The sequence below is a fragment of the Hakea prostrata genome, chromosome 9, assembly GCF_041222555.1.
Source record: "Hakea prostrata isolate BN-2017 chromosome 9, UWA_Hpros_2, whole genome shotgun sequence".
Classification (NCBI taxonomy): domain Eukaryota; kingdom Viridiplantae; phylum Streptophyta; class Magnoliopsida; order Proteales; family Proteaceae; genus Hakea; species Hakea prostrata.
The window spans coordinates 6,579,732-6,601,010 of NC_142608.1; the positions used below are offsets into that span (position 1 = coordinate 6,579,732).

Here is a 21,279-nt window from a genome sequence, read left to right on the forward strand (position 1 = left end):
GTTGATATTTGAGTTGCATTATCTGTGCTTGAGAGTGGGAAGCATAGGTGTGTTCAAGAGTGAGCCATCTGTTAGAGAAGAAGATACACCAACAATACAAGCCATGGATTGCACAATGAGAAGAGAAATAATCCAGCTTAGAATTAACTGATCCTTTCCAAAGGGCATCTAGAGTTGTAGGTGGTGGGAACGGAAAGCTTCCATCAACATATCCTAAAAGATCTTGAGTAAGAAGTATGGGCATGAATTGTGCACGCCACAAGATGAAGTTGGTGCTGTCTAATTTAATGAGAAGATGTTGGATCACGTTTATAGTTAGTGATATTTAGGTGAGTCACATGTAATTTTTGGCACTTAACGAGAAACTTCATTTCACCCCATTGAACTACAAGTACAAACTCTTTCTTTACATTTCCATCACAAATCACCGTAACTTTTTTCTTCTTCTTCCCTTTTTTTTTTGTTTTTTTCCTTTTCTTTTAACTTCCACCACAAGTCACGACTAGTGTAACAGACTAGGAAGAAAAAAAGATTTTAAAGAGGATGAATGTGGAGAAAAATTCACAACAATTGCTCTCTCTCTCTCTCTCTCCTTCTTCTTCTTCTTTCTTTCTTCTTCTTCTTCTTCTTTTTTTTTTTTTTTTTTGCAATAACCACGCAAAGAAGAACCGGCGGAAAGAAGAAAAAATTGAAACAGAGACGAGGGAGAAGAAAATAATAGAATTGAGGATGAATTTTCATTTGTGTCAGCCATTGTTGGATGCTACCAAGGCCACATATTCAAAAATAAATCGAATGGTAGCAAGAGAAACTGTGGGGATATATATATATATAAATACAAATTAGTCCTTAACTCTACCCAAGTCAATCTCTAAATTTCCCAAACCCTATGTGCTCCTCTGCTCCACCTCCTCCTCCAGTCATCATCGTTGTTCCACCACCACCGCCATTACGATGGGAACTCCACCACCGAAAACCCTAAGTCAGAAGTTGGGAACATTCACCCATCATAACTTTACACTCACATTAGCACTGCATTAAATCACATTCGAAAGAGAAACTGAGAAATATTGTTTGATTCTCAGGCCATCATTAATCAATTTTAGTTCTTTTCAAAAAACCCATGTATGGAAAATAGTGATAACAAAATCCCACTTTATTGTTTTTTATGTTTTTTTTTTCACAAAATCCCACTTATTTTGTGGGGTTTTGAAAAGGCATGAGATGAAAAAGTTAGCATATCACATCAATGAAAAAAAAAAAATTTTTTTCAAACTTTTTCCCACCTTACCTTTATTCTAACAAACAAACGGTACTTAAAGTGAATGTTAGGTTGGCTGATTTGTATTTCAAGTATTCAGAATGCATTGGATTACGGATGGGCTATGGGAATGGCCTAGTCAACATAGTCAACTCCAACGGCATATTACATGCATTTTAAAATGAGAAAATTTTCGAGACAACCACATATTTAAAATTTTTTTTACTCAATAAAACATTTTGTGAAAAATTATTATTCAAATGGATTCTATTTGTAAAAATAATTATCAAACCTTAAATTTTATAATTTTTTCTACCCAATTAATATTCTCTTATGAATTACTAAAATTACTCTCAACACTTGTTAATTTGTAGGCCCAAGCAAAAAAGCCAAGGAGGCCCCGGAGGACGGACAACCACCCACGAAACCACGGGCCAAAGGAAACAATAATGGATTTTTCAGATCTTATCTATATGTATGGGGTATACCATCTATACATCTATGATAGTGGGTGGTATATATACTAAAAACTTAGGATCATGAACCATTTAGGATTCAATGTACTAGTACATTATCAATAATAATAATTAGGGTAGGAAGCGGCCACCGTCGGGATGCACTCCTGGGAGACTCACCCCCAAGGGCGACACGGGTTGACGGTTAACCGAGGGCAAAAAAAAAAATTGAATTTTTAAGAGTACATTATCAAAATAAAATAATAATTTTAATGGTAGTATTTTTTTTTTGCCAACCCCGATTTCCAAGGCTTTGTCCTTGACTAATCCAGGTGTGCGACCCGGGTCGCACACTCTGGCTGTGGTGGTTGAATGGTAGTAATTTACTCTTATCTAAAAAATCTTAAACAATTGTCTATCTATATTTTAAGAATCGATAAGGGTCCGTTTGGTTACTTTAGTCCGGAGATTTAGGGTTTGTTTGGTTACTTAAGTTTGGAGATTTCGAAAATATAAAAATTTCAAATCTATATAGATTTTAAATTTATAGAGTCATGGTTCATAAAATTAACTATTTGGTTAGTTTGAATCTTTGGAATGAAATTTGTAGATTAATCCTTAACAAAATTTATGGAGTCATGGTTCAAATGTTTAGTGCTTTTATCATATGGGTGAAATCTCTGGATTTCACCTCATACCCATAAATATATAGATTCACTTTTTTTAGTGTAAAAAGGTGAATCCCTAGATTTCATGAATCCAGGAATTCACCCAACCAAACGGGTATAAATCTTCCATTTGTGAATCAAGATATTTGAAATCTTTGGATTCATGCAACCAAACAGACTCTTAAAAAATTTAGAGATTTCAAATTTATAGATTTTAAATTTATAGAGTGGTTTATAAAATTAACTTTAGTTGGCTTAAATCTTTAGAATGAAATTTGTAAATTCATCTTGAAAAAATATCCATGGAGTCATGTTCAAATGTATAAAGTTTTAATGATAGGGGTGAAATCCAAATCTGTGAATTTTACCTTATACCCATAAATCTATAGATTAACGTTTTTAGTGTAAAAAGGTGAATTCTTAGATTTCATAAATATAGGAGGGATTCACACAACCAAACAGGTATAAATTTGAAATCTCTATATTCATGTAACCAAACGAGTCCTTAAAAAAATTTTAAAAATAAAAAAATACTAACTAAATTTATATATAATATTTTTTTGGTAAAACTAAATTTATATATAATGACCTGGGATAAATTAGGTGTGAAAATTTATCAAAAATTTAGTAGTTATTTTAAAAAATAGAATCCGCCTTTTCAAAAATATCTTATTGAGTAATTTTTTTAAAAAATCTGATCATCTGAAAAATTTATCCTTTTAAAATTCAATTTCATAATTCATCATTTCATCTCCAGTTTTTGCCTTTTTACTAATTTACCCTTTCTCTGGGGTTTTACTGCGTGCGAGTTGGACGTGACGTGCTGAGATTTTTAGCTCTAAGAAGAAAGGAAGGAAAGAAACGGAAGAAAGGGCAAAGGAAAAGAAAGAAGAAATCGAAGGGAGAGACGTGAGTCATCATTCGTTATCCGATTATAAGCGATCTGTCCATCTCTCTTCTCTGCCCATGAAAGCTTCTTCCTCAAGAGTTACTGTTCTTAGATCTAAACCTGTTTGTCGGGGTTTCTAACACAACTTAATCATCCATTTCACTTCATCTGTTCAAGCTTGATTTTCATAATCTTTTCATCTCTTGTGAATCCGTTTTAAAGTTGATTCTGGAGTTCTTGTTTCAAGTTCAGCAAAAAACAAAAAAAAATTCTTTCAGTATTCTTTTAAATCGTTGTAGTTCCATTCTATTTCGAGTTTTTTTTTTGTGAGGAATTTTTAAAATTTTTTGGGAAGTGGATCAGGTAGGACGGACAAAGAGATTTAATAGCTCTTGGATTGATAAATACATAGAGTAAAGAAAAAAAAACATGATCTTTTAGGGTTTGCCGAATTGAGGAAGAAGACGACGAGAAAAGGTTTCCGACGTTTGAGTTATTCGAGAAAGGGAAAGAAGATGGACATGGTGATGACTTGAAATTGGAATTAGAAGTTAGGGGTGTTTTGTTTCTTCTGAGGTGAACAGAAACAGACAGTTGTTATGATTAGGGCATTATTTGGAGGAAAAAAGACTTCTTCTTTCATTTTCATCTATATTCATTTTTCTTGTGGATATTGGGGATGAGGAATGATGACCAAAAACCGCAGGGATTAGTTCAGAGATCGGGGAAGAGTAATGGATTTATCCCTAACTCTTTCCGCACGATCTCTAATTACTGGAGGATTGTTTCATCGGGAGCTTCTACTGTTGCTTCCACAGTTCGTTCAGCTGGTGCATCGGTTGCTTCTTCGATTGTGGACAGAGATGAAGATGGAAGTCGTGATCAGGTAACAGTTCGTTTGAATCGGTTAATTTTGTTAGCATAATGGTTCTATATGGTAGATAGTTGGGAGTCAAGAAGCAATTGCTTAGTAGTAAGTAGCTTTCTGTTCCCTCACGATGATTTCGTGGTTATGGTTGTTAGGCTGAACTTAGCGGAGATATTCTTTACTATCATCACTTAAAAAAGCAGTAGCTCAGATTTCCCCCCATTAATTGGTGGCATGGTGTCAATGTTTATTGCTTGGGCTTTTTTGGAAAAATAATACGATGACTGGCTGTTTTAATCGTTAGCTTTGGATCGTGTTGATACAAAACAGTTCTGTATCATGTAGCGGTGTTAGTTGCCCTGTGGATTAGTTTTAGCAACCAAATTGACAAGTTAGCTATGCAAAAGCTGCTCATGTGGTTTCATCACCAACCTCTCTTCATGATGGTTCAAGACCTTGTTTCCTTAACCTTGTAAGACGACATATAGGCTGTGTTTGTTGTACACTTAGGTTTTCGGTTGTGCCTATGTCATATCCAGGATTCCTTTGCGTAACACTTGGCCTATTTGTTGAGAAGTGGTCTATCACTGGCTCCGTTATTCCAAAATTCCCTTTTTCCCTTTGCTGCTTTCCCTTTTTTGGGAGAGTATCGTCACCCGAGGCATTCCATCCGGTGTGAGAAAGTTATTAAGCTAGTTTGTTTGCACTGACTTCATCCCAATAAATTCAATGGTGCGAAAACAGTTGTTGGTCCCAGTTTTATGACTTTATTCTGTGTGATTGTTTTCTGGGGGGTGGGGGGAATAGAGGAGAAGGTAATTATGTTTCTTTATCGAGTGTACTCTTTAATTTTTTAATTAGCTTCAATTGTAATTTGTTGAAGGGAAATTGCAAGTCCTCATTTCAGTTTTCATTTAGACTATTAGTCTTCTTTTAATTAGGTGGCCCCAGGATTGAACTCATTACCTCATAAGTTTGAGGTTTTTGTCCTTTGAATTGAGGTATCCCCGTTGGTAAGATCATTTGAGTGTCTGGGAAGAAACTTGCAATTGCCTGATTTCCTTAAGTTGATTAGAAGAAACTATTTTTTAGTGCAAGGGGTTTTTATCTGTGGTTCGCGTGATTGAAACCAAGAAGCATTGCAACTTTGCTGAACATAGTGAATTATTGAACATTTCATTAGGTCGCAAAAAGGTCAGCAACTTAGTGAGTGTACCATGAAATTAATGTCACATTATGCCCTGGTCTGATTAGCTTTACGTTATGCTCTGGTGCAAGGTGAGCACCATGAAATTTCAGGAGGTTTTAGTTTTTAATTTCGTTTTTCTTTGCTCCATTGGGGGAAAAAAGTATCCTCCTCTTGCTTATGCATGTTTCTATTGTGCATTGCTTAGAGACTTAGACTTACTTAATGTGTAGGGATTCTAGAAGGAAATACAGTCCCATTAGTGAATCATAAAAGTAGGACAATGTCATGGTTCTTTGAGTAAATTAAAGCTTGGGTGGCTTCTAGATTTTCCTGAGATAGGTATTATTGGAGAGTTGTTTTGGAACAGCTGGTTTAGTTTATGTGTGCCCATCCTAGCCTTCGTTGCAGATTGACTGGAATTGGCTCTTAGAATGACCTAGGCCCTTTGTTAGGAATGTGCTCTGGTGGCTTGGGAAGAAGTAGCATGTATGTGGATGGCTGCTTGCTAGTAAGTGATGGATTTGAAGGATTTGAATGAGAGATGTGGGGAGCTGTTGGATTTTCCCAACTTAAAATTTGACGAGTGTTCCGTCTTTTTTTCTTCCTTTTTCTCCTGGTGGTAATAGGATATCGAATATATGGATGAGTGGGGAAATGTTTTATAAAACCTGATACGCAAGCTCGATTTGAGAAGAGTTAACTGAGCCTGGGCACTGATGACAATGGAATAGAGTTTCAAAACTCACCATCAAGCCATGACCACCCTGAAAATGATTTTGATTAGCTTTGCCATTTTACAATGTAGGATTTAAATACAAATTTTATTTGCGTGTTACTTTTGCATTTATTTGAAAGTGGGGTTGTGGGCCTTAGACTTGATGTAATTCTAGATGTTAGGAGACCAACTAGGAGCTAATATCAAGGATCTACTATAAACAAGCCAAGTTTGAGTAAGTCAAAACAAGGTGCAGGGTCCACTTCGGGACTAGGTTGGTGTGATGTTGATGTTTAGTCAAGTAATTGATGGGGATGCTATTTGCTATGTTTAAGGTTTCACGGAAGTGTTTCTAGGGCTGAATTTAGGGTTGATGAGATCTAGGTTTTCAATGGAGGGAATATGGTTGTTGGAGTGTTATGGAGGTGGATTGAAATGAGAAATTTATTGGTTAATGGTGGAATCAAGTGGATGAATGGATGAAAGGTGGATCAAGTGACAGTGGGATGGCCAATAATCCTAATAGGGTTTGTCAGATGGAGTGGGGAGAAGAAGATTGTTTCAACCAATTAATTTTTAGTTGTAGACCTGGATTGAATGGATTAGCACCAGCAATCCCACACAAGTAGCTTGAAAGTGAGGTGATGTCAACGTGGTAGTTGTAGCAACAGCAGCAGTTCAAGAAAAACCTCAATGAATTCTGGATAAGAAATAAGAGGTATAAGACAGGTTGATTTAGCCAGCTTAGTGAGGCTCCTTCAGCCATAGGGTTCTGCATTAACAAGGTTGCCTAGACCCTAGGTGTTTAGATCTCACAGCAAAGCCCTATCCTTCTTATAACCCAACTTTGAAAAGAGAATAACATACTCAAAGCAAAGCTTCATTAGCCAACATCCAAATCATTCTTGGCGGGATGAGAACAACCTAGTACATCTTATATAGAGGCCTAATGCTTGCGTAGCAAGTTCTGTAGGATTTAAAAATACTTGTGCTTTAAAAAAGAAAGTGGATATGCTGAGAATAGCTGATCCTCAGGTTTGAAAATTGAAAAACGTTATAGTAATTAGGATTTAGGACACCCTTAACTGCATCGCTTGATTGCGTATCGACTAATAGTCGGTTTAATTGCTTAACGTTATCTTACAGAGCTTTCAGAGATGCTCTAGCACGTGTTATCTTAGGTAATTCGCTTAAAACTTAATTCATTAAATCTGATTAGGTTATCTATTCATTGTTTCTTCTATGCCAGAACCGATTGTAACCCATTTTTGTTTGTTAGTCTTCGTAGTTTATTAATTGACTTATTTATTTTCTTTATGAAACAGTCTCTTTGCTAAGTGGAGGTAAGGCAGTGTAATATGACCCTCCCTAGACTCTATAGCGGTGGGAGTCTCTTGCTATGTGTGCCCCCTTTTGTGAAAAATCAACTCCTATAACTGTATCTCTTATGTCTCCGCGAGCTATGATTTCATTGGTCACCTTTCGTGCTTTCAATGATAAGGCTACATAGATTTGACACCCCCCCCCCCAACCCCAAAAAAAGAAAAGAAAAGAAAAGAAAAGAAAAAATGTGCAGCAGCCTTGAGCTCTGGAAATAGCCCCTATTTATTTATGTTTTAAATGGTGATCTCGTTAACTGGCCAATTCTAGTAAAGAGATGTCGAGTAAATGTGTGAATGTAACTAAGGGCCTGTTTGGTTACTTGAGTCTGAAGATTTAAAAAATCTAGAGATTTCAAATTTATGGAGTCATGGTTCATAAAATTTACTGTTTGGTTAGCCTGAATCTTTGGAATGAAATCTGTAAATTCATTATGAAAAAACATCTATGGGGTCATGGTTAAAATGTTGAGCGCTTTTATAGTAGGGGTGAAATCCTTCACCCCTGGATATCACTTCATACCCATAAATCTACAGATTCACGTTTTTAGTGTAAAAAGGTGAATCCCTGGATTTCATGAATCCAGGGATTCACACAACCAAACGGGTATAAATCTCCCATTTGTGAGAATCCAGAGATTTGAAATCTCTGGATTCATGTAACCAAACAGTCCCTAAAATAATGTAAGAGGGTGTGGTGATTGGTGTAAGATTTGTGCAACGTCAGGCAAAGACTTGCAATTGGGTTACTCCAATGATCAGCTTTAAGCCCTTGTGTATTTGTGGTTATCATGGACGGTGATCAAGGGCTATTCAATAGGGGTCCCTGTGGTGTATGCTCTTATTTGATGATATAGTTTTGGTGGATCTGTGATGTAGGTCCCAAGGACTACCCAAAGGGAGCCTTGAGGCCCTAAGGAATCCCTAGGCTTGCTGCCCAGCAGCATAGGACTTCCGCTCAATACATCAGTTACAATTTTGTAAATACAGAACACATACTCGATGCCAGCAGTGTCAAACTTTTAACTAGAACTACATTAGGGTTTTAATTCTGTCTTTTAAATATTAATTGATCACATAGGTTATGTCTGGTCTATTATTGATAATGTAATTAATTAAATATACTTGGTAATGAGTCCTTTTAGGGTAGTAGGAGAGTCCTATTTCAATTCAAGCTAGAGTGTATATTGAGTACAATTAGGAAAGTCAGTACATAGGCTATAAATACATGGCCTGTGCATATAATAGAACTCACAATTCAGAGTACAATTTCTAAATTAGTCTGCGCTAATCTTTTTTAGTTGGAAAAATCTATGCAACTTTGGCTGGTTGAATAGTGCTAGTGCGAACCTGTGCAACCTACGCTCTGAAGGATCAACTCATAATCCTTTTATTTAATCTGGGTTGTCATGATTCTGAGCCTTCCTGCTGCATTTACTGTCTCCAGGTTGTTCATGATCGGTTTAGAATATAATTGGATGATTTGTTTTACTGCACCAAAATACTATGTTTCGGACTTTATCATTCAAGCACAATGATTTGTTTTGCATTTTCCTCCTAAAATTTATGTACCTTTTGCTATATATTCTCTTAAATGAAATTTTCTTCAGAGCTATATATAATTCAATGTGAAGTTTTCCAGTTGTATTTTCTTTCATTTGTATGGAATAGGTACAATGGGCTGGGTTTAATAAGCTAGAATGTGATGGCGGTGTCATCCGTCAAGTTTTGTTGCTGGGTTATCGATCTGGTTTCCAGGTTTGGGACGTTGAGGAAGCTAATAACGTACTTGAGCTAGTATCTAGGCATGATGGACCTGTTTCATTTTTGCAATTGCAACCAAAGCCAGTTGCATCAAGGGAATCAGAAGACAAGTTTGCAGATGTTCGTCCACTGCTGGTTGTTGCTGGTGATGGCAATAACCAGGATGATTTTGCCGACCGTTGCAATGGGAATGTTACTTCTTGCCAGGAGTCTGCAAATGGCAACTTTGTTTCAACTACTGTTCGGTTTTATTCCTTGCGATCTCAATCTTATGTACATATTCTGAAGTTAAGATCCCCTGTTTACTCAGTAAGGTGCAGTCCTAGAGTTGTAGCTATTTCTCAGGCGGCTCAGGTATATTACTTATATGTGCTTCTCATTCAGTGATATTTTAGCCTAAAAAAAGTTGACAAAAGTCTTACATTTTCATCGTATCTTTTCATTTTGTCGCAGATACATTGTCTTGATGCTTTAACATTGGAGAGACAGTATACTATTGTTACATGTCCTTTAGTTTCGGGCAGTATTGGTTCTGGTGGTAATGGCTATGGGCCACTTGCAGTGGGTCCCAGGTGGTTGGCTTATAGTGGAAGTCCTGTTTTAGTTTCAAATACAGGCCGTGTCAGTCCAACACATCTTACATCTGCTGCAAGTTTCTCTGGTTCTCCAGATGGCAGCATTGTGGCACATTATGCAAAAGAATCCAGCAAGCAACTTGCTGCTGGTATAGTGACCCTTGGAGATATGGGATACAAGAAACTGTCAAGGTATTGTTCTGAACTCCGACCAGATTGCAATAATTCTCTTAAAACTGGAGGTCCAGGCAGGAAAAACAACGGCACTGTCAACGGCCATTTGCTAGATGCGGACAACATTGGAATGGTATGCTTTTCTCTCGATGTTATTATCATGTATTTTCCTATTTACTCTTGTAACCTATGTTAATATACGTCCTATTTTTAATTTCCATTCACTTGATTTCTTCCATGGAATCTACTTTGATGGTATATTAATTTAATATGTTTTCAATCATTCCAAGCAAATACTTAGGATTTTACCCTGTTATATCCCAAACTGCTTTAGATCTTCTTAATAAAGCATGTGTATGTTCCTTGACCTGACTTCTTCTGTGAATAAAACGAGTGCTGTGATAAGAATCTCCTGTGTAACTGTATTTGTTCTTTGTTTGACAGTATGCCCTATGTTGAATCCTGCAGGTAATTGTCCGGGATATTGTCTCTAAATCTGTTATAACCCAGTTTAGAGCACATAGGAGCCCGATTTCTTCATTATGCTTTGATCATAGTGGACTGCTGTTGGTGACTGCTTCAAGTCAAGGTCACAACTTCAATGTCTTTCGTATAATACCCCCAACTGCTGGAAATTCATCAGAATCTGATGCTGGTGGTTCCTATGCTCACCTTTACAGACTGCAACGTGGCTTCACAAATGCGGTAACAGTATGGTATTGTTTTCTTTTTGCTTAGATATGGCATTTATTTTGTTACTTTATTCTTCCATTTGGTTACAGGTTATACAGGATATCAGTTTCAGTGAGGACAGCCACTGGATTATGATAAGTTCTTCGAGGGGAACAAGTCACTTGTTTGCAATTTCTCCTTCAGGAGGATCTGTAAATCCTCAGTCTACTGGTTCTGGTCTTAGTAATGCAAACAATGGCATGGGTGTAATTTCTAAGACTGCAGTTTGTTGGCAACCAAATTCAGGTCCATCAAAGCTTAACCAACAGAGCTTCTGTGCATCTGGTCCCCCTGTTACATTGACGGTTGTTAGTAGAATAAAGAATGGGAATAATGGGTGGAAAGGCACTGTGAGTGGTGCTGCTGCAGCTGCAACTGGTAGGGTCAGTTCCATTTCTGGGGGTATTGCTTCTGCGTTCCACAACTGCAAAGGAAATGATTTTTCTGCAGACGACAGAGCATTGGGTACCAATTACCATCTTCTTGTGTTCTCTCCTTCTGGTTGTGTGATACAGTATGTATTGCGTTTATCTAATGGACCAGAATCCGGGATAGTTTTGTCGGGATTGAGTACTCCTCATGAATCATCTCCAGATGATGATGCAAGGTTGGTCGTGGAAGCGCTCCAGAAGTGGGATATATGTCAAAAGCAAACTCGAAGAGATCGAGAAGATAATCTTGACATTTATGGTGAACAGAGTAGTGGCAGAAAAATTTTCCCTGAGGGAGTAGAGAGGATGAACCCTATTTATCCTTCTGAAGGGCATGCATTTACGAAAATGAAGATGAATGCTGAGGAAAAAAATCATTTGTATATCTCAGCAGCTGAACTCCAAATGCATGAAGCCTGGACTCCTCTATGGGCAAAATCTGAGGTATTTTCTAATGCTGTGGACCAAAACTGAAACTTTTCTACAGTCTGTCTTTGTTGGTACTTGATTGATCTCTATATTTTTGTTTTCTTAGTTCTCATAATTATTTTTCAGATGTACTTTCAGGTAATGATTATGGATGGTATGAAAACAGTGGGGGAAAATGCTCCAGGAGGGGAAATTGAGATTGAAAGGATTCCAGCTCGCATGATTGAAGCAAGACCAAAAGGCTTGGTTCCTGTTCAACAGCCAAGGTGCACTGCCATTCTTTACATTTGTTATCTACATATGCTACTCTCTTTATCTGTAGACATGGGCTATTCATACTTGACAATCTTCAGATACCAAAATTTCAATAACCAAGGTGCACTGCCATTCTTTTACATTTGTTATTATGCTGTTCCCTTTATCTGTTGACTTGGGCTTATATATATATATAATGGATATATAAATATAGATTGTGTTTGGTGGTTCTTTGCATCAGACACATTTCAATCGTTGACAAGGCCTTGGTCCTTGTTACTCTTTCTTTTTGTTAAGAAAATGCTCCTTGTTACTCAAATCAGGCATGAATCATCCTGTATTGAAACTAGTGGAAGATGACAATTGGTTCTCCCAAAATTCCTTGATCCACACACTATAGTTTAGTTGAGCAGTTAATCCCTTTGGATCATTCTTTCTAGCTTTCGCTTTCAGTGTTAATGTGGTCTCTTATCTGTGGTTGCTTTGACTTCACTGTTGCTTGATTATCCAAAATTTTTAAGTTCAACTTGGGTTTTTACTGCAAGGTAGGGAGCATTTATTGTGATTAGTTTCTTATAAAATGAAGAGCCTTGTGTCAATAAGGACCTTATCATCTACAAGCCTGTTTCCTTCTCTATCTTTGTTAAGAGACTGGTCATCACGTTGTATCCTGCCATTTTAGTTTTTTTTGTCAGTGAGAGTAAAGCATGTCAACAGTCTTGACAGTTATGGGAGTATGTAAACTGATTCTTATTCTTTTTTTGCCCTTGATTCAGGATGCCTGCTTTAGATAGCAATCAAAACTATTCTTCTCATCAAAGGACTCGGCTGTCTGAAGATGGGAGGGTTTCATGCAGAAGCAGCTGCAGCTCTCTAGACCGTTTGTCTGAAGTTGGCACTGTAGTGGGGGAACTTCAAAATGGCATTGAAGAAAATGGTTGGGGTGGTTATCGAACTTCGTCGGAATCAACTGAGGGCTTTGTAAATAATAAAGACAGCCCCATGATGAAGACTCAGGTCGAGTTTGTAAATACTAAGAGAGAGCCTGATGGATACCAACCTCGAGTCTGTAAATAACAATAGAGAGAGCCTGAAGATGGAGAATCACCTATAGTATATCAATGAGTCGTTCTAAAGGTAAGGTATTTCTGACCAAATGTAAACCATGGAATTCTTCCCCGTGTTGGAAGTTTTCTTAACTGTCTCTGAGCTTGATAACTGTAAATAATTGCTTGATTGAATCATAGAACTGTGTTAGATGAAATTGATTTGTTCTATCGTTATGTTTGGTTTTATGCCCAAGTCACGTTGATAAATCCAATTTTAGGTTCCTATATATCATGTAGATGAAGGCTTGTTCAGTAGGTAATAACTTGTAAACTTTCTTTATGTTTTTGTGTTGCTGTGCAGGAGGCGATGGTTGGACTTCTAGGTGTTTCATCTTTCTCAGGTGTGAAATTCTTTTTTATTCTTCTACGAGGTTTATTAAACTAGAGTTTATATCTGTGGGTGGTAAGTAGAGAACAAAGCGGAAGAAGGGTTTACTGCCAGAAAACTGTGGATATTGTGGTCGGGATTCCATTTCTGTTGACACTGTAAATAGCAGATTCAGTGATCATCGGTTGTAATAATATGTAAATAATACGAGCACCATAAAATCTTTCCTGGTACGATTTTTTCTACAGAGACTACTGCATAGAGAGAAAGAGCCCTTCCTCTGAGCGATGGTATTTTGGAACAAATATAATTAATACAAACTTGAAAACTGATTAGATACTAAAGAAGAATTGTTGTAATGGACACACTGCAGTAAAAGATAGTGCTTTGCTTGCAGGGTAAGGCTAAGACTTCATTCCTGGTTTTGTCTAACCCTAATCCCAGGTTTGAAGGACTCATTAGAAGTAAAACATGTTGTGTTCCCTTCACCCACTGGAAGGAAAATAGATTAGATTGATAGGGTTTTTTTTTCCCCTTCTTCTGTAAACAATAAATTTATTCTGTCGAAAAGGGCAGATTAGATTGATAGTTTTGTGCTTGATTTGGACTCTTTTACCAACCCTAGATTATTCAAATGTGGGTATCTCTAAGATGGAAGGAGATGGCAAAGTCTTTATCTAAATGGGTGGAGCTGGCGGCCACTATAATACGGATTCAAGACATGAATATTAAAACACCGAAACTTAAATCCTTAAGATTCTAGATGCTCGAACGTTGGTAATCCAGGATAGAGACATTGTTTTGCATATATTTTGTTTAAATTCTACATTGTTAGGATGTTCATCTGTTTAACGACATGATCAAATATAGGAAGATGCAGTGCAATTTGATTTCAATTCTTCAAATAAAAATAAAAAATCGAATTTTAGTTTCTCTGTAAGAAAGATGATGATTAAGAACAAGACTTCACCCAAACAGTGGTATCTGCCTTATATAATTGTATAAGCTAAGCCAAGGATTGGACAAAATGTTATACAGTTGAAAGCTCAGTCGGCACCGATGTACCTTTTGCTCATGTTCTCCGAGAGGCGAATTTTGCTGCAGACGAGTTTGCAAAATCTGCAGCAATAACCTAGGATTGATTTGTGTATAGTCATTTCCCACCCCTCCTTAACTTGGATCCTAATCTTTGATTCCCTTAGGCGTAGGCTTCCTAGAGGCTTTTTTCTTAATCAATAAAATACTTCTTCTTACCCAAAAAAAAAGAAAACTCAGTCGGCAGGATCACCCTAATAAGTAACAGGAGTTCATGCAAATAGTGATTTGTCTTATATAATTGTATAAGCCAAAAAAAGGATTGGACAGAAGTTATAGAGTCGAAAGCTCAACTGAAAGGATCACCTTGCATAAGTAACTTGCCACACAATTTGCAGACCTGGAATAAAAATTGACAAAAATTGATACAGATTGAAGGAGTGAGTGTTCTTAGACTCCCCCCCCCCCCCCCAACTTTTTCTTGGTAGAGAATTCGTAGTTGCATAAAGAAAGGGATGGAGAGAAACACATTAATGGTACAACAGGTTTCATGGTTTGATTTTTATTGTTTTAATTTTATTTTGAGCAAATTATACGGCACTCGCTATACTTTGGGGTAAAACTCTTGATCACCTGGTATTACCTCTTAAATTAGATAGCACCCACACTAAAAATTACAACTTACCCATAGTTACATTTCCATTTAAATGGACATATAAAATGACCATATACCCTTACTTATATTTAAAGCATTTAAATGATCCACCCAACCCCTAGCTTCACCCATCTCAAAATTATAGCCGACAAGGGATGGGAAGATGGGTGAAGCCAGGGGTTGGGTGGATCATTCTAAACGCTTTAAATTTTAGGAAGGGTATTTTGGTCATTTAATAAGTTCACTTAACTGAAAATGCAACTATGGGTAACTTGTAATTTTGAGTGTGGGTGCCATGTAGTAGCGAGTGGTTAAGAGTTTTGCCCCAAATAAGTGGCTGCCGTGTAATTTGCTCTTCTACGTAAGTTTTTAAGTGATTTCAAATTTATTTCGAAATCCACTTTTACACTTCAAAATCAATATCATATATTAATTGAAAAATGCAAATGCGATGGAGGTGTCAAGTTTTCGCAGACGCTTTCTCTACTACAGCTCGCCAGGGTGATTTTACTTATCATCGGCATTGTTGGTAGCAAGATATCGCTTATGTCTATTTTGCAGATTATATTTTTGAAGTGAATAAATCTTCATATAATAATTGAGAAATTGTAATAGAAAGAAAAAAAGTGGAAGGTTTGTGATGATTTTGAAATCTTTTCTACTAGGTAATCTATTATCCTTATGCATGGAGATAATCAATTCGGTCATTATGGTCGGACTTTATTATGGATTTCTGACCATTCTCCATAGGACCCTCTTATCTCTTCTTTCTCCGAGCTCGGGTTATGAAAAAAAGTAACCGAGAAGAAGGTATCAAGCTATCAGCAACAACTGGTTTTATTACAGGACAACTCATGATGTTTATTTTTGGGAAAACCAGGGTTGAGAATGCTAGTCTTTAATCGCCTTTTTTCAGATTATGATCTTTTTTGCCAACACTTCTCCTGGCCGGCCCCCGGGGGGGCCCCCCCCCCCCACCCCGGGGCGGGCCCAAAAACAAAAAAAAAAAAACCCCGGGGGGCCGCGGGCCCCCCGCGCCCCCCCGGGGCACCATATCTTGGGTTCTTTTATGTCACCTTTCTGTTCTCCTCAAAGACTTGTAAGAAAGCTGACTTCACTTCTTTGATTGAAAAAGTGGAAAGACATATCCTTGGTTGGCAGCTTACATATCTCACTTTTTTTTTTCCCTTAAAAAAATTTATATTTATAATTAAAATAATGGTAATTTTCATCTGGAACCTTTGAGGTTTGATCCATGTCATTTTTAGTCCAAATAAATAGACACTTTGCATCTGCCTCCCCTGAGGTATCCAATAAGATCAACTAAGGACAAATTGTAATTTTTATGACAAAAATACCCTCACGTCTATTCTACCGTAAGATTTGCATCATGTCTTCATAATTAAAATCAACGGAGAAAATCAAAAGAGTGGGTATTTGCATCTTGTAAATTTATGAATTATTAGTTAGTGTGGGAGATTTTATTTACAATGGATTAGTGGATTGGGTTCCATCTCGCCTGAGAAAAAACCCTGGTCTCTTGTGAACGAATTACCTGTGTCATCTTTTATCACAAAACTGTTTCAACCTTTAAATCTGATCTCTTAATGCTCATCGTTCTTCTCGAAAACCACTTAACTCCTGAGACAGATTTCAGTCACAGAAGAATCATTAGTTAGTTTTTCGATTTTAGATTAGGGTTTTCCAGAGTTAGGTTTCGATTTTATTGATTAGGGTTGCGCTAGCCACTACATTGTTGATTTTTATTATTTTGAAAAACAATAAAAAAAAACTGCATTGATAGGATACTTAAACACGATAAAAAACCAAGGCAAGTAACGGGCTAGGTTTTCAAATTTGAAAACCCAGAAACCCTTAAATGTAAGAAAAGGAAAAGTGGGGAATTTGGAGTGAGATCAGCCAACACCACGCTCCACACCGGAACGAATTAATCGCCAATCGCCGATGTTCCTTAAGCTTTTAGGATTCTCTCTCCCAGTGAACGGTTATTTCTCCTGGAGATTAATTCATCTTCTCCTTTTTGGAAAGAAAAGAAAGAAAAACATAGTGCAGCTTGTGAAGGAAATAGCAAAGAGTTGCAGACACTTTCTCGTGATCTAAATTGCAGAACTTCTTCGCATTTCTATATTGCAGCGGAAGTGGATGTTTTGGCTGGAGATTTCACAGAACTTCTTCGCCTTCAATTTCGACGTGATTTTATTTGATTTTATATTCAAAGGTTTAATAATTCATAAAATACCTTCACTTTTTCGATTTTCACCGTTGGATTCAATTGTGAAGACATGATGCAAATCTTATGGTAAAATAGACGTGAGGGTATTTTCGTCATAAAAATTACAATTTGTCCTTAGTTGATCTTATTGGTTACTTCAGGGGAGGCAGATGCAAAGTATTCATTTATTTGGACTAAAAATGACATGGACCAAATTTCAGGGGGTCCAAATGAAAATTACCCTTAAAATTAAATACCTGAAATTACAAATTTTATAAGGGTGAATTTTAATTGTTTGGGTGACTAAAACAACAAATTTCAATGACATAACATTTTCTCCTTTGTTTTTCCATTTCATCCTTTTGTTATGTGTAAAATGAAACGATTTCGTAATGAATGGAAAGGAAAGTTAAAATGAATTCCCACTAAAGTGGACGACTTAAATGAACACAAAATTAAATGCAATTTTAAATGGAAGTTGCAATATCTTAAGCCTCTTCCATTGATTGCAAATGTATGAAGAAATTTTCACAAGAAACTATATTAGATTCAATACTCTTTTCGTTTAACTTTCTTGTCACCAAGATGGAAAGAATCTAAATCTACTTATGAGATGATGGAGGAAATTGACAAAACAAACTTATTGATTTTGGCAAAACAAGCTGAAAATGAAAATGTTCACATTATTTATAATTGCTTATTCCTGATTCTTTGTTAAATGATTCGATCACTTTCAAGCAGCAGCAGAAGACAGACAAAATGGCCTCAGGAAATATAAACACATTCTAGAGGTGTGTTCTTCAACTATCATGAGAAGATGATTGCTTTTAATTCTTAGGTGGATTGGATTGGTTTAATACAATCAATCATTGAGTCGATCTTAATTAAGCTAGACCAAACACTGTGGTGCGCTCTTTTGGAATATTGGGAAGACAACCTCTATCATCAAACTTGGCTAAAGGAAAAAAAAATCAAACACTTAATCTTCATCTTATCTTGAACTCAAATTTTGATCACCAAACATTAAAACCGTCTATATAATCTTTACGCATTTAGTAAAAATTTCCTATAAGATGATAGTATATGGTTCAGGATTTTTTAATTTTTTTGTTGGGTAACAAACTAACAATGTGGCTTCAAGATTAGAGCAAAATGGCATGAAAGGCTTGTTGTTCTGTTCCCAGGACAAAATGGTAATGGTAGAAATTTGTCATGCTGTGCCTTGGACATAATGGTCATTATAGTTAAAATTGGGTGACATATCGGAACTTTCAGTTTTAACTAATTTACCCATTTACCATACAGTATATTTCGGAATTACAAACCTACGTGTCTTACCATTCTACAGACAAGGAGTAAGCAAGGTTTAAAGTATTGTATCGGTCAGGTGATTTTAAGAGATGTATCGTCCTATATCCAAGGTTTAAAATATCGGTATCTAGTATCGTATCGGTTAGGTGATTTTAAGAGACGTATCGTCCTGTATCGAGTATTGTATTGCTCTGACTAATGTATTTTAGTATAATTTAATGGAGAGACGTATCGAGATGTATCGTATCTATTGGTCAAATAAAGATACGTATCGGTTAGTATCGTATGGTATCGTGGGATACTTTAAACCTTGCCTGTATCGAGTATTGTATCGCTCTGGCTAATGTATTTTAGTGTAATTCAGTAGAGAGACGTATGGAGATGTATCGTATCAATTGGGTCAAATATGAATATGTATCTGTTAGTATCGTATGGTATCGTGAGATACTTTAAACCTTGGGAGTGAAGAGAAATGACTTTCTTGAATATTATACCCAAAACACGAAAAAGCTTGGATCCTTAGCATTTAATGCTCAGGATCATCAAACCGAAATTTCGGTCGATTTCGTTTCCACCGTCCAAAGTGAATGGCTTGATGGTGCGCATGACCCAAGCAAGGTCGCCCAAAACAAAATGATTTTATTTAATGTTGTGTCTCCAGGTCATCATTTTCCCAATCCCAAGAAAATCTAACTCAATCCAATGATCCAAACACTACCAAAATTATTAACACCAAAATCTATGCCCTAATCTCTTCAGATCCCTTCCACTATTTTGACTGTTTGGACAAATCAGTATACCCAGTTACCATTTTTGCTTTGTCTCTCTGGCACAGAAGCTCATTATGTATTTTATATCAAGTAGCTGCCACGTGTCAAGCTCTCGTGCCTGACCCATCTCTAAACTGATAACACATGGGCACCTCACTTTTCAGAGTCTCTATTTGGTAGCTTTGCTTTGATTTTTTGTTACCCTAGATAGAAACCCAGGTGGAGAAAATGGTGTAAATGCAAAGTGGCGGCGAAGAGGGTGAGAGCCAGTCGGAACCAAGCGAAGGGGAACCAACAACACCGAGGGTGTTGACGGTTCTATCGTTCGTTTTGGAAAGACTGGTGGCTCGGAATGATGGGTTGGTGGTGCAGAAAGAACAACCACCACCGGAAATGGAGGAGCTGAGGTCGCCGGGAGGAAGGGGATTGAATGCTTTTCATGGAGTAAGAGCGCCGAGTATTAGTATACCAAAGTACCTGGAAAGGATATATAAGTACACCAATTGCAGTCCTTCTTGCTTTGTGGTGGGCTATGTTTATATAGATAGATTGGTTCACAAGCACCCTAACTCGCCTGTGATTTCTCTCAACGTTCATAGATTGATGGTTTCTAGTGTCATGGTTGCGTCTAAGATGCTTGATGACGTGTAAGCTCTGTTATCTCTTTCTCTCTGTTACTGTTGCTCTCTCAGACACACACACAAACACTTATTGGGGCTTATGAATTGGGTTATTGATAAATTGAATGATTTTTTCTGGGTTATTTACAGATTTGGTTTCTGGGTACTGGGTTGGATTTGAAATCAAGTTACCTGGAGATTTTAGTGAGGGTTATAGGTCAAGATGATGGGTGAAATGGGTTTTCTGTTTCTAGTTTTGTTCTTCGAGTTGAATTGTTGGGTTTTCTGATCTGCAAAACTCAGATTGGTGTCCAGTATCTTAGGGATTTTGTACTAAAACCTGCTGAGAGGAGAGGGAGGTTATTGCAAGAAGCTTTAGGGTTTCAGGAAGCAAAGATTCAATTTTTCTCTCTCTCTCTCTGTGTTTATGGTTGGCGGCGGAAGTGGGTATTGGGTGGATTCACATAGAAGATGGACCAGTTTGTAGGAACATATGGGTTTCTTGAAAATGTTGAGTTCTGCCCAGTTTCCGAATTTGTTCTCTGTGCATGCCATCTCAGCAACTCTTATCCACTTAGAGGAGTGTGAATAACCAAATATAATTGGTTGGACCGATTCGAACCAGTTGGAAAAACCGAACCAGTCTGTTATTAGACGGGTTGGTCCAGAGAGTTTCTAGGAACCGGCAGAAAACTGATCTTTAAGACTGAATCAAAACTGGAAATCTAGCTGAATTTTTGTTTTTTTTCTTCTTTCTTTTAGAATTTCTTTTGGGTTCTTCTAATTGCTTAAGTTAATGTAATGTAACAGGCACTACGATAATGCATTTTATGCGCGTGTTGGGGGTATAAGCAATGCAGAATTAAACCGGTTGGAGTTGGAGTTATTGTTTTTATTGAATTTCAATCTTATGGTCAATTCACGGGTCTTTGAAAGTTATTGCTTGCATTTGGAGAAGGAAATGATGTGGTTTGGAGTTAGTCAACAAATTGAGAAGTCTCTTATGTTTGTTTCTATTGATGATAATGATGATAGAACAGAAATACCAGTTAGAGATGCTCTGTCAAGCTCTTCGCCACCCCAATTAATAGAGTGATTTGATATTTTCTCTATTGTAATTTTATTCTCACCTTATTTTTATTTGTGTAATTTAGTTAGGCTAATTTTATTTCAATACCCTAGTCTTAATGGATAGAGTGTCTTTTCAGTGTTTTAAAATTTGGAAGAGCACAATAATAGAAAGAGTTTTTTTTTATAGTGTACCTACTTTAGTAGGATGAAAATCCAAGCATCCTACTTTAGTGTTAAAAATTATAGATTATCCACTTCGAAATTATAAGTTACTTACAGTTAATGATTATTATAAGGTATTTAAATTTTGAAAGTAAAATGACCATAATGTATCGTGCCCTTGGTCTTTGGGAGTCTTGGACG

The 21,279-nt window shown here is 36.9% G+C and overlaps 2 protein-coding genes across 2 annotated transcripts; both read left to right on the forward strand.

Moving 5' to 3' along the window:
• Positions 1–3,210: 3,210 nt before the first annotated feature.
• Positions 3,211–14,031, forward strand: LOC149004333 (autophagy-related protein 18f-like). Its single transcript, XM_089168060.1, is given in 9 exon segments — positions 3,211–4,159; positions 9,096–9,542; positions 9,642–10,070; positions 10,406–10,642; positions 10,720–11,544; positions 11,668–11,795; positions 12,561–12,828; positions 12,830–12,921; positions 13,195–14,031. Coding segments are annotated over 8 exon segments (2,610 nt in total). The 5' UTR covers positions 3,211–3,952; the 3' UTR covers positions 12,899–12,921; positions 13,195–14,031.
• A 5,359-nt stretch (positions 14,032–19,390) lies between these two features.
• Positions 19,391–21,067, forward strand: CYCP2;1 (cyclin p2;1). Its single transcript, XM_089168793.1, has 2 exons — positions 19,391–19,872; positions 20,656–21,067. The coding sequence occupies exons 1-2, from the start codon at positions 19,463–19,465 to the stop codon at positions 20,939–20,941; spliced, it is 696 nt and encodes a 231-aa protein (XP_089024919.1). The 5' UTR covers positions 19,391–19,462; the 3' UTR covers positions 20,942–21,067.
• The last annotated feature ends 212 nt before the right edge of the window (positions 21,068–21,279 follow it).